Source organism: Oxyura jamaicensis, chromosome 2 (assembly GCF_011077185.1).
Source record: "Oxyura jamaicensis isolate SHBP4307 breed ruddy duck chromosome 2, BPBGC_Ojam_1.0, whole genome shotgun sequence".
Lineage (NCBI taxonomy): Eukaryota > Metazoa > Chordata > Aves > Anseriformes > Anatidae > Oxyura > Oxyura jamaicensis.
The window spans coordinates 150,189,364-150,203,396 of record NC_048894.1 but is presented as its reverse complement, the minus strand read 5'-3'; the positions used below and the strand labels follow the sequence as shown (position 1 = coordinate 150,203,396).

Sequence of the window (14,033 nt, the reverse complement as noted above, 5' to 3'; positions counted from 1 at the left end):
ATGTAAAGTCTAGAGTGCCCAAACTCTACCTTCTTCAAAAAGGTTCAGGGAACATGATTGTATATTCTACATTTAGAAATGTTTATAAGTCAGGTGCAGGTGTATGAGATGAATGTCCCATTATCACTGGTTATGACTGCATGTTTTCCCGCCTCCCCATTTCAGTGTGGATTATTTCTGCCTATAATAACTTGCAATCAATTACTAAGCGATGAAAGGTCTTATTTCACATTTTCAGTTGATGGTAACACAGAGTAAGTCCTGTATTACTAGAGAATATACATTTGCAGGAGCTGAATTAATGGCTTCTGAAAAGCTTTATTTCTTTTCCCCATTTATGGTGCTATATCATACTAACAAGTTGTGTTAGTGAATTATAACTGAAAACCAATGTCAGATTCTTCCTTTTCTCCTCCACAGTAAACCTCTGTAATAACTGGACAATGGCTAAAAAAGAAAAACACTGTATACATGGTATTTCTTTCACAACATATGATTAACTGTTACTCCATATGAGCTTCCATAACTGATGAGTGGTCTGAATCCAGTACTTATTTTATTCTGTATAAGTATGGTGTCTGTTTGTTTACATTTTATTATTTTTACCAATAATCCAAGACTGCATTATCTGAGCTTTATTTACAAATAAAATTAAAATTAGCACTGTCTTCTCCTTGTTTTTTTTTTTTTTTTTTTTCCAGCTGAGTGCAGAAAAACTAGATATTAAAATTTCAAGTTTTCTCAAGCATGCTGAAAGCCATGTCGCACAGGCTTTGCTTGTGTTATCCGTGACTGCTTCCCTCCTGCTGAAAGTTACTTCATCCTTGATTCTTAGACAATTTTTCCCTTTTTCCTTCCCTGATATCTGCTTGTTTTCACAGAACACACAGTTGCCTTTTATTTACAGTCCCCACCTCCATAAGACTAAGATTCCATAAGACTCTGTTATTACTTTTGCAAAACTTCCACTCCCACACCTTGTGTAAACCTAATTGATTCATGTAATTTCCTCTTAAACTCAGGCATGATCCATTGATTTATTTATTTTTTTAATTTCTCTCTTCTTTTCTTTTTTCACTGTATGGTTTATCCAGACCCAGAATGTTAATAGGAAGTGCTTATTTCAGACAAAACCTCTTAATGAGTTTCCAGCGTCATGATCGAGAAGATTTTAAATTTAAATCACTAACAGTGTGATTCCTATTTTAAGCATAGTTTTGGTGTAATCATACATATCTTGGCTGGAATAGGCATAGGTAAAATTATAAAAAATTGAACATTGAGAGACTTATTAGCAGCAGAGTTAAATAGTCAAAAAAGCTTTTAAAAGTCGTGCTAGAATTATCTTTGCTAAATTAAAGTTCATATATATATTTTTATAATATAACTTGAATAAAAAACAGGTCAGAACTTTAACAGATGAAAGCAATTCCACAATTTAGACCAAGAAGAACATGAAGATTACAGAGGAAGCAAATCCATGTATTCCAAGTCAAAGACATATTCAAAAAAAAAAAATACTTCCCTTCTTTACATATGTATTTTGTCTATTTGTTTAATTTTCCAAGATACACGTGAACAAATGTATAAACAGAAAGGAATTTAAAAAACAAACAAACAAACAAAAAAGTTGCAAAACAGTTTTCAAGTGATCTTGCCAGCATACTTCCTTATTATAATCTATGATTCTGTTATTATTTACCAGGATATTTAATAATAATTTATATCATCATCGTTACTACTACTACTACTACTGTTACTACCACTATCACTACCACTACTACCACTACTACAATAGTGTTACACTTCTACTTTTTCAAGAGCACTTCAGGTAGTTCTAACATTTTTTTTTCTTTTTCTTCACAACTTGAAATGCTGACTACTTAACTTCCACATTTCTAACAAATTAACATTTTCCATCAAAAACTTTCCTAGGTGCTAAATGAAAAACAAGCTGAAAATGATTTAATATTACATATACACTCTAAGTTAGCTTTATAATATGCTGAACTATGCCTTCAGCTTCAACATCTCCTGTGACCTGTGCTGTTCAAAATCAAGTTCCATATCTGAATATGTTGCTTTGAACCATTTCTAGTTATGAAGATAGTTCTGAAAAAGATACATCATGCATATATAATTATTTTTAGGAAAATCTAGCCTATTAGCTATGAAAAGCCAACTATTTTGTGTTTAAAAACATAGTATGATATTGAATATTCTCTGCTTATGCTTTATTTTCTAGTATTTTCTAGTGAACAAGTTGTCTTTTCAAACATCCAGAGTATTTACCAATTATTCAATAAAGCTGCAAATGGTCATTATGGAATTTATATAAGAACTTAGTAATTTTTTCTGTTTATTACACAGAATACTACAGTTTCGTCTCTATAAAAAAAAATTCAAGGAGACATTGAGGCCTTATGATGTAAAGGATGTGATAGAGCAATATTCAGCAGGACATCTTGATATGCTTTCAAGAATAAAGTATCTTCAGGCAAGGTAAGAATCCTCAGGGAAGTGGGGAAAGTATATAGTGCTGGCAAAAGCATAGTTGGTCTATTTGTGTATAAGGCCATCCAGAAGCTACGTCTTTGCACTTTCCATAGGAAAGCCTCTTCCCCAAAGAGTAAAGGTGAGTGAGCAGCTAGCTGGCATAGCTGCAGAAAAGAGCACTGGCTCATAGCTAGAAGAAGGAAATCAAAAATCATGAGAATTTTCTTGACCATTGCCTCATTTGATTATGGAAAAGTTTTCCCCCTTCTCTCCTTAGCACAGATAATAAAAGCAGTAGTTATGCTACATAGAGCTTTCCTTTGGGATGCATTCTCTGCTGACCTGTGCCTGGTGAAAGATCTCATATGAGTGCAAAACCAAATTAGCCTGGAAGTTTTCACATCCCCTTTGCTCAGATGTAAATTGACATATATGAAAATATTTTTTTGAGCTCAGAAATCTGAAGAGAGCTCATGATGTTAGAAATCTGTCTACAATGTGTCCCAGCAATGCTTGGGTACCTAGGAAATATCTGGTTAGCTTTGCAAGTTTTGCCTTGATCTTTTTTAAGCTCTATTTCCAGAACTCCCTTTTGAGTCTTTGTTACTGCTTGCTGCAGAGATCCATAGTCATTTCTATCATGTGCTAGCATTTAGAGGTGGACTTATGCAGTTGCACTTTTTCTTTTTTTTTTTTTTTCAGAGTAGATATGATTTTTACACCTGGACCTCCATCTACTCCCAAGCATAAGAAATCCCAAAAGGGAGGAGCTTTTTCTTACCCTTCACAACAGTCTCCCAGGTGAAATTATTCTGCTTAGTATTTTGCACAGACCAAAATAGAAATAAAATGTTTGCTCATACCAAAAAGCATGCACTTCATTCATCCAGACAGAATACTGTTATAGTAACAATACTAAGCGGATATGATGCCATAAGATATATATGTGTAAATGTTGAATGAGATTGAGACTAACTTCCCTAAGAACGATGTATAATGGAAATCTAAACTTAATGGCTTCTTAATTGTTTAGCTCAACTCCTCTGTGGTTTGCATATGTGATTTTATATGAAATATGTATATATGATTGCTGAAGTGCTGATTTTCTGGCATTCAACTAGTGAAAAGAGTTAAAAACTCATAAAATTGCCAATAGTTTTAAGGTAAACTCATTATCTTCCTGAAGTGAAAAAAAGTTTCATTATAGCCCCCACCAATAGCAAACACAGAGTTTCAATGATGCTGCTTTAAAATTAATGATTAGAGGGAACTGCTGAAAATAAATTGCAACAACAGGTTTCTGGGTGTGAACATTACAGCATGTTATTTTATTGTTGCAATCCTGGTAGCAAAAATACAATAATAAATGACTTTTTTTTTCTTTTTTTTTTTTCTTTTTTTTCTGTTATTTACAACTATCAATCTGTCAATAAATACCCATGAAGAACCACACAAAGTCATCAACAATCTGTCCCCAAAGCTGTTACAGTTTCTCAGGACAAAGTAATCTTACACAAAATAAATTAACTTGGCTCTATCTGGTTTATCCCACTCCGTGAAAAATCTGAAAACATGAAAATATGAAGACAGAGCCCTACATATATGGAAAGAGGCAACGATGATTTTGGAAACAAAGCAGATTGCAAAATTTGCATGAGCCATATCAGTGATAACCCAACCTGCAAAATCTGACATGTTTTAGTTATATTTTCTGCTTTAAGATATATCCACAGCTGTGATTTTTGAATTTTGTCAGAAAGAGAGTACAAGAGCTGGACCTGTTAAAAAAAAAGTTTTAGGACATATTTTTTCTAAGTCATCTTAAGAACAGGTGCCTAGAAATTAGTTTTTCTAGACTTTGACATAGTTTATAGAAAGACATAGATTCCTTTGAAGTTGATTTAGAACCCGTTAGATAAAGATTTAGCTTGACAATGACTATCTCAGATCCCATGATGTTATAAATCAAGGTTCTTTAGTTAAGCAGAGATCATCTTCCTACCTCTTGAGCTTACCCCATCTGACAGATAAGCAGTAGGAAATTATGTAGAAGAAAAATATATTCAGTAATCTACTTTAAAAATCCAGGCTAGACTCTCTTTTCAGCTTTTCCAGTCTCTGCCACTTTCTATTTGGTTTAATGAAATGGAGAAAAAAAACACTCGACCATGAAACTCATACTCAAAGTCTTCACGCAAACTAATTAGAAAGAATTAGATTTCAAAACATATGTCCACCTGTAGACCTACTATCAGAATAGATTGCAACATTTTTCAGAAATCTGAAATTATTCCACCAACTCTGAGATCAATTTCACTGACTGCCATTTTGAGCTTTTTCGTTTGCTTTTATTTTGCTTTAATCTCAGTCTTGATTTTGAACACAAAATATTTTTAAACACAAAATCAGTAATCTATTCTTTAGAAATGCATTGAAATTGCACAGAGCAATCTTTTTATCCCATTTGTATGGTAAATAACCAGATCCAATCCTTTCTTAAACGGAGTTCCATAGAGCTATGTTAATATACCATCAAGATGGCATTTCTGTTTTCTGATATAAACTACTCATTGTGATGCAAGGAAAAATGGAACACTAATAGATATATTCATTCTTTATAGAAATGATCCATATGTAGCCAAAGCATCTACAGCAGACACTGAAGACCAAAGTATGATGGGCAAATTTGTTAAAGTTGAACGACAGGTATGTAATTTCATGACAACAAAGGAGACTGAGGTAGTTGTACAGAAACAATAAACTGATACCAATTATATGTCATTCTTTGTCTGACTCAAGCAGATTTGTACTGCTGGTGATTAAGCATCACACAGATCTTGTACTAATGATCACAAAACTATCTGATTACTTTTCCATGAAATAATGTAATTACCTGGGAAGAGTAAATTCTGAGACCTGTTGAATTAATATAATTATGTATGGCAGCAAGACCCAAACCAGCATGTTTAAGTGGGACTTTTTCACTCCGTGCTTAAACTCCATACTTATCATGGCTGGTGTTTTGCTGTGAGTACAATGTTCTCTTGCAGGGTCTGGCACTCAAAAGTATTGCCCCCAAAGGACATTTTGTGTCTTCTTTATGCATTTTAAACCTATGCTTAGAAAAAACATGACACTCTCATTTTTAAATACATAACTAAGATGGAGGCAAGTTGCATTATTTCACAACAGATCTTGTCATGGAATGTAAATGTTCCGGTGCAATATAGTATCAAAAGAGAAAGGAAAATTAGTCCTGATATTTAACCCTTATGTTGTAGAACTATTAACAGTTAGATAGGAGGTCTGTTTGCAAAGGTAATTCCATCTGTTGCATTTTGGTAATAGCTATTTACAGGGTTATCATGACTTTGATCATCATGTTGCAGACTGCCATTTGATAGTGGATTGACAAATATCCAGCAATACTAAAAAAATGCTGGTACAATTCATAGGCAATTAATCTGATGCAAATAGAGTATAAACTGTCATCCACTGCAGTCCAGCTTCCAAGAAAAAGTCATGATTATCTTGTAATTGTCTCCATGACCAATAAAGATGGCAACACATCATTGTGAGGGCAGTGCACCATTGATTCTTTTATTAAATAACTGACTTGAGACAATATGATAAAATTGGTATTTTTCAGGTTAATGACATGGGGAAGAAACTGGATTTTCTTGTCGATATGCATATGCATCACATGGAACAGCTGCAAATACAAGTCGCTGAGATAAGTCCATTGAAAGAAACTGCTTCTCCTGCAAAGGAGAAGAGAGAAGAAAACAAGTATTCTGAATTAAAAACAATAATATACAAATACACTGAGCAGTGTGCTCATGAAACTCCGTACAGCTTCCAGCAGGTTCCAGTCAACAAAGTCAGTCCTTATGGTTTCTCAGCACATGGTCATATGACTCATTCACAACCTTTATCAACGGGTGGGCAAAACTCTGGCAAACTGCAAGCCACACCTTCTTCAACTTCATATGCAGAAAGGCCAACAGTTTTGCCTATATTTACATTGATGGACTCGCAGGTTAGCTACCACTCCCAAGGAGACCTGCAAAGCCCTTACTCAGACAAAGTGTCCCCGAGGCAGAGAAGGAGCTTAACAAGAGACAGCGATACGCCATTGTCCCTTCTCTCTGTCAACCATGAGGAACTGGAGCGCTCCCCAAGTGGCTTCAGTATCTCCCAAGACAGAGATGACTTTCCTTTTGGCCCCAATGGGGGATCTGCATGGATGAGAGAGAAACGCTATCTAGCAGAGGGAGAAACAGACACAGACACCGATCCTTTTACACCAAGTGGCTCCATGCCTTTGTCTTCAACAGGGGATGGGATTTCAGATTCAATATGGACCCCTTCAAATAAGCCAGTTTAAAAGTGTGGGGGGGTTAGTCACTGGTTGACTTCTCCATGTAATGTAAGCATACTTTGTATATCTCACTTACTCTACACCCAAAGCTTACTAGTTCAAAACACCAATGGCTGCATAAGATGCATGTGTAATTAGTGGTAGTCATTCTGCACCATTTCATACAATTTAATAATGCAGTTTTTTTCATGCTACCAAAACTAAGGAGCTTAGTTTTGAGCACAGTTTGCATGACTTTACCCTATATAAATGGTACAGCTGATTTCTTCTATGATACATATCTATTTGATACTCTTCAATACGAGGTGGATTGATAACAGCCAAGATATGATGGTCCTTGCTAATCTTTGTAAACAGAGCAGCAAAGTCAAAACAGTTCCAGGAGCAATATGCTTTTGTGGAAATAAAAGTCTGAATCCATTTTCCAATATAAGTAAATCAATTCCAACCTAGCCAACCTAGCCAAAAGGATCTAATATTCAAAGGGAAAAAGCTGAGTCAAAGTAAATAACATTACTGAAACAGTTTTGTAAACTAAATGTTTCTCATGTTATCTATTACGCAACTACCCATGAAATACAATGCCAAATGAAATCAGGGGTAGATTAGTCATTGATGTTTATTTACTGTATAAATTCTTCAAGCTACTTTGAAAATCTCCACTAGTGGTTATAAAATTGCTGGAAGTGCAAGAGTGCGACTACAATACTGTTTGGAAGAAAAAAACTTTTGCCAAGTCCATTGGTTTCTTATGGGGACAAGGTTTCTTTCTGTTAAAAAAAAAAAAAAAAAAAAAGAGAGAGAGAGAGAGAGAGAGAGAAGTATTCAATGTTGGGAAGCCCAGGTTTATACCCTCCATTTTTTTATTTACTTACATGATGTTAAGCAAGCTGCATAATTCAAGTGTACTTCAGTTTCACATCTGTTAATTTAGAGTTACACTTACATATATAGAAGTCGTGAGACTCAATTTGCTAATATTTGTTGAGTGCTTTGAGCTCCTCAGATGTGCAGAGTCTCGCTATTTGTTCCCTGGGGGTTCCACAGTGCAGGAAGATGCCAGGGTCTGGTTTACAGTTTCTCTTCAAAATGGACTGATCCAAATCCATGTATGTGTATCATATTTAACATCAATGTACAAATAAATAAATACCATTCTTGTGTCCTGTCCCTGAGCAACAGAGGTATAAGTATACTCATTAGGCCTCAGCCAAATAATTTGCATGGGAACTGGAAAATGTGTTGAGGGAGAGCAAGGAAACCATCCAGCCCACTGTGCACCGGGCAAAAATGAATCTGAGATCTCACCACCACAATGGGAATGTAGTATCTGCACAGCTAGTGTAAACAACTTGTCCAAATATCCTATGCAGGATTCATCTGATCTCCATTCAGGAGTCCATGAAATAGTGTCCATCTAATGTCAAGTTTTATTGCTATGCACTTTACAGCTGTGGAAAAAGAATCAATACAGTCAGTGAGCGCAGGGTACAAGAACCAAAGCATACATCATCTTTGGGATAGGATTAATCAGACCTTTAAATCCATTATCTACAATTGCCAACTGACTTCAAAGGGAGCTGAGGGTGATTTCCTTAGAAGTAGGCATGTCACAGACACCCATGATCAGTGGATGAGGCTCTCACCTCCACCCCTTTGATCCACGGTGCAGCCTCTCTACCACGGCTCCTATCCACTTTCTGTTAAGAATCATCTCTGCCACTCCAAATGTTTAATGAATAGGTAGAGCACTGACCAACAAAGACATAAGGATTTGACCAAAAAAGATATTAGAAAGTGATTTTTCTGTAGTGACTGTTATACTGCAGCTATACAACTGAGCATCATTGGTACGTGCAATTAGAGCACAAGAAAGAGATACACCCAGGGATTCCCATGTGTATCTGTAACTGGGTAACACACAGGCCTGGGTAGAGTGTGCTTCAGTGAAAGACACTTTGTTGGGTTTTTCTCACTATAGTAAACTTTGTGTTTGTTGATTCTTTCATATTTTGACATCTTGTGACAGGTATTCCATCTAGGCATCTTCTATTCTCTTCCAGATGTAGGTATTGCCTTCATCTTCATTATTTATTCTCTACCTAAGAGACGTCTAAAGGATTAGGATCTTTGTCTTCTAAGACTGGATCTGCTTTTTAGCTAAAATCATGATACACCTTTCTGGGCCAGATCTTTAGGGAGAAGAAATTGCTGTAGTTACTTGAGTAAACAAAGCACAACAATTACAGCCTTTGAAGACTGAGCTGAGTCCATGGGGCTATTCTGAGGTCAGTAACTATGATAATACAAGATACAATTTTGGTAATTACTTAATTGACAAATAGTCTGTGTTTGCTGCAGTTTCATGGATAAACTCAAAGAGAATAAAACTAGATGATGAAAGTGTAACTGACTGTAATTTGACATGTTGAGAAAAAATTTTTGGCCACCAATGATTCCTGGAAATAACTATAATGCACTTGCTGCAATCTTTTTAACATAATAATATATACCAATGGTGACTCATACGACTTAACCCTCATGTGATGAATGAAAAATAATGAAAACTTATATTAACTTTGCTAGACTTCTTCTGAAGTTGTAAGTATATTGTAGACAAGCTTGTTTCATATTTCCAGTATGCCAAGTGCCTGACATTCCTACTGATTTCATTGCAGTTTGGACCTTCTTAAGATTCTTTCTAGAGATGAGAAATCAAAAACCAAGGCAGCCCAAAGCCAAGGGCAATTTGAGAAATTTGTTTATGAAGGTCTTTGACAGTGGCTATGCCATGCAGCTCTCTGCTCAATTCCCCCTCCAATTCTTCAGTTCAGTTTTCTAATCTCTCCTATGCCAGGTCATATAAAAGGAATATTTTCTCAGTATTAATCCTGGCTGAAAACCTGTAAATCAACTCATTATAAAGGCAAATTCCTTTTAAGAGAAAATCCAAGCAGAGGCAAGGATTTGGATTGGTCTTATCTGCACACAGAAGTGCAGACCTAGGGAAATCAGGATTTGGGCTACCCTAAAATCTGTGCACTGTAGCACCTGAACTGCCTTCAAGTTAGGATTTGCAGTGGGCTGTAATCACCAATTTACCATAAATAGGTTAAAAACACAGGGTCAGGTGTCTGTAGTTACATCATTAAATATTTAACGACATGCTAAGTGACCAGTTAGGGCCTGCTTCATCCTAAAGGTGTTGGTGGCATGTTCACTAAGGCTGTGTGCAGTGGGCATCTCTGGGTCCTCTGGAAAAGACACGTCAAGTATGGTCTTACTAGCTTATTTTACTATTTATTTTCCCCAACACACTTATTTCAATTGAAACCAGTCACTTGTCACTTCAGAAGGGTGATGTGCTCAGCAGCACTGTCCTCCTAGATCATCTGGATTAAAAAACAAAATAAAACAAACAAACAAAAAACACAAAGTGCATTCATTTTGTTCTTTGTGTTGGCAATGTAAATGTGTCTAGATATCACCAGTAAGGTGAGACCTGGAAATCTTCCCAGATCTGAGATGTGCACCAAAACTTCATAAAACTCCACTTGAGGTTAAGTCCAAGGAGCGCATCAACCGAGGAGCTGCAGTTTGTGTGTCTGCCAGAGATACTGGGCAAAACAAACAAAATAAAGTATCTGTGGCTGTTAACTCTGGAGACATTTAAAAGGTTAAGACCATTTCTCAGAGTAGGTTTTCCACAAATACAGAAAAAAATTATTAACAATTTCAGGTGGAAGAGGCATCCAGGTCCATAATATTCTTCATGCCCATCTTCCATCTGTGTGTGGCATTCTAGTTTAACAGCTATTAGTTTTCTTGGAGTTAAGTCTTTCCAGAATCTTTGTTTATGTATAGTTAGCATAAGAAAACAATTAATTGTTGAGATCTGCTCTTTACTGACTCTTAACTTCTATGAGTGAACAAGAATCCATTTCAGGCCTTGAAATGTTTTTTATAATTAGTAAGTGTGGGGTTTTCTCTGCTCTCCTTTAAGTCAGTAAAAAACCTCAAACAAATGCACTGGGTCAGAATTAGGTCCTAATCTGCTTTTATTTATAAATTTCAATGATTTGGAGATATTTTTACACTGATTTTTCTGTCGCTATAAATGAAGCTTATCTGTAAGTTTTTGTAAAAGTTAATATGTGTTTACATTGTGTACCTCTCTTTGCAACATTATCATCAGTCAGGCTTCCTCAATTTAAATTCAAACCAAGAATATTTCATTAATGCAGAAGTGAATGTCTAGGCTAAGTACACAGTTGTAGAAAATGTGGTTTATGCTCCATTTAGCAAATTGCTCCTTTAAGAAAAAATCTAGTCAGGTAATGGCTGTTGTCCTTACCTTGGCTTTTCCCTGTGCTAAATTAATTGGTTTGGCTCCTGTTAAAATAAATGGGAACTACACACATGGAGATATTGATAGTATCTGTCCCTGAGCTGACTTTGGGTATATTTATGTGATTTTTATCTCTAACTTTGCTGCATTGTTACGGTTCAGAGTGGAAATATTTATATATTTTTCTGTTTCAAATAGTGGCCCAGAAATGCCGCAAACTAATTCCTGCCTGAACCCTTGCATAGCAGGGTGGCTGACTCGTGGCCTTCCGGTGAGCACCATGGTCCGATCAGTTTGCAGGATCAGGGCCTAAAGCAATCAGAAAATGTAGATTAGGAAGCAAATTCGTCCCTGCTGGGAGCCCAGTTTTTGCAGGAATGGGATTTGTCCCGCTTAGTGCAAAGCATGTGAGAAAGAGACAGATCTTAGATCCTTGCACCCCTGCACTAAGCTTTAGGTGCCAAGAGCAAACCTAAATTTTCTACAGCACCTCATGAATTTGAAGTGGTATCACTTTCAGAAGGCCAACTGAACACGGATGTTGCCTTTCAAAGACCATTTCCAGAGGTGCGGAAGAAGGGGCCATTTTCAAGTGTCTTTAGCTGGGCACCATGAGAATGAAGACACTGGCTATCACTATTACTTCTGATTATTTAGGCTGTAAGATTTGATCCTTCCCTGTTCAGCTTTTGGCAGCTTCCCTCTGAAGTAAAATGAAGCAAAAAGCAGGATCCTATCTCCGTCCTCCAGAATATGCTGTGACTGAAGGTTACATAGCCAACTGCATTTTGTTTTCTAGTTATGGCATCTTATTATTACTAGTATTTGTGCCTTGCTCACTGAAATTTTCTCCATGCTACAAAGATGCTTTTCAGATTCTGGCTGACAAGGGAACACAACTTTTTTACAAGTGGCCTTTAGTGCTCTTTATAATATTATTTATTGTAATTTTTAAACTGTATGTGTAATTTATATTCTGGCACTGTCCAATATTTGAACAACTTTAATATGTTTATTTCAATATATTATGCAAACAATACTTCTTAACTGATTTTTTATGTTCTGTCTTTAAAAACTGCACCACTTATTAATAAATAGAAATTTCAATTATGGTGTGGAGGAATTTCTTTTCATTTAAAGCATGTTATATTCACACACATTCAGGGAACATGATGTCAAATGTCCTTCCAGAAGACACTGGCAAAGATCATCCATGCAGGACTGAGCTCATAGCTATGAGTAAGCTTTATCCTTCTTCAACATTTAGTCCCATTACAATACAATGCAGAGTAGATTGAATTATTCATTATTTCCTTTCATTTAGTAGCCATGCAACTTGTATGTATTTGGTCATATATGTGTGGGAAAATGAAAACTAGTGGAAAATAAATTCAACTGGAAATATTTCCTAAAAACAATACGATTGGAATGAAAAGGAACTGCAATCTTATACACATCAGTATCAGAAATATATGAGGTGCAGCACTGATTTTTCTCAGTGACAACAGTCATGTAACACTTCGAAGCACAATGAAGATACAAGTTTTTATTCTTGTTAGACCCCTTTTGCAATGAATAGATGGAAAACAGTGCTTTTGAGAGGACAGTTCAGTCCGTCCTATTGCAAATGGACCAGACTCAGGTGGTGCCTCTCTCAGGCAGTGCCTGTCTTTAACTGGCATCTTTCTTAACCACAGAATTCAAGGTGACTTAGACACAAACATCTTTCAGATAGCTAAGTGAGGAGAGATGAATCATATCTTTTCACAGAAACATAGAATCACAGAATCATTCAGGTTAGAAAAGACCTCTAAGATCATCTAGCCCAACCTTTAACCTACTACTGACAAGTCCACCACCATACCATGCTACTTAGGTCTACATCTACACATTTCTTGAAGACCTTCAGGGATGGTGACTCAGCCACTTCCCTTGGCAGCCTGTTCCAATGATGCACAACCCTTTCAATAAAGAAATTTCTCCTAATATACAACCTAAATTTGAAAGACAGATGTGCAAAGAGTCAGTTCGGAGAGAAGGCTGAAAGGTAACTGTCCTGAACAAGACAGAAGGAGAGCACATGACACACAAACTTTTTTCCCAAAATATGGCTGGACCCAATGGGATAATTTTAAGGCATTCCCTGTGTCATCAGCATCATGATTTTCACCAACCTCTGCTTAAAAAAATTGAAATTTAACCAAAATATATATATATTTAACTGTTGTGGTAGGTAAAATGTATTCAGCAATTAGTCCAGTTTGTGATCTAAGTTCTACACCTCTGTAAATTGAGAGTAAATAAAAAAATCTTAAAGTAACACAACATCCAGTTGTTTCTGACTTATATTTTGTTTATTTGTTTTAAAAGGGTTAAATTTAAATAAGATCGGTGCCAGGCTCTTACAGACAAATTTTATCATTTTTTCCAGAGATTGTCAATATTTAAAAAATAAATAAAGAATCGACCAGAGCATGGGATTGTGAATATTTTTGCTTTGGTTTTCCTCAAAGAATAAATATGACATGAGCATTTTCTCTATTCTCTGCATTTCTCTCCAGGCAAATACAAAGCTATTTCAAATGTATTCACACCATTTTATAGGCAGTATTACCATGCATTAACATTACTTAGCACTGAACAGCTAACTGAACAGCTACCTATGCAGCAGAATTCTTTTGCAAAGCAAAAGAGGCAGCCACAGCAATGACATTTAAATGTGTACTTCACAGACACAATAGGTGAACCAATCAGCTTTTGTTCACCTGAACTGAAATATATTGCATTAAAATTTCCCTTTGGCAGCCA

General features: G+C 36.0%; 1 protein-coding gene across 3 annotated transcripts in view; it reads left to right on the top strand.

Moving 5' to 3' along the window:
• The window catches only part of KCNQ3 (potassium voltage-gated channel subfamily Q member 3), a 196,487-nt gene extending 184,152 nt beyond the window's left edge, over positions 1-12,335 (top strand). For 2 of the 3 annotated variants that reach the window (XM_035316574.1, XM_035316575.1), the window contains 4 exons: positions 2,371-2,502; positions 3,199-3,297; positions 5,118-5,202; positions 6,146-12,335. In XM_035316574.1, the coding sequence (XP_035172465.1) occupies positions 2,371-2,502; positions 3,199-3,297; positions 5,118-5,202; positions 6,146-6,883 (1,054 nt within the window). In that variant the 3' untranslated portion in view covers positions 6,884-12,335. The remainder of the gene's footprint in view (positions 1-2,370; positions 2,503-3,198; positions 3,298-5,117; positions 5,203-6,145) is intronic. The other variant, XM_035316576.1, reaches the window with a different exon arrangement.
• The last annotated feature ends 1,698 nt before the right edge of the window (positions 12,336-14,033 follow it).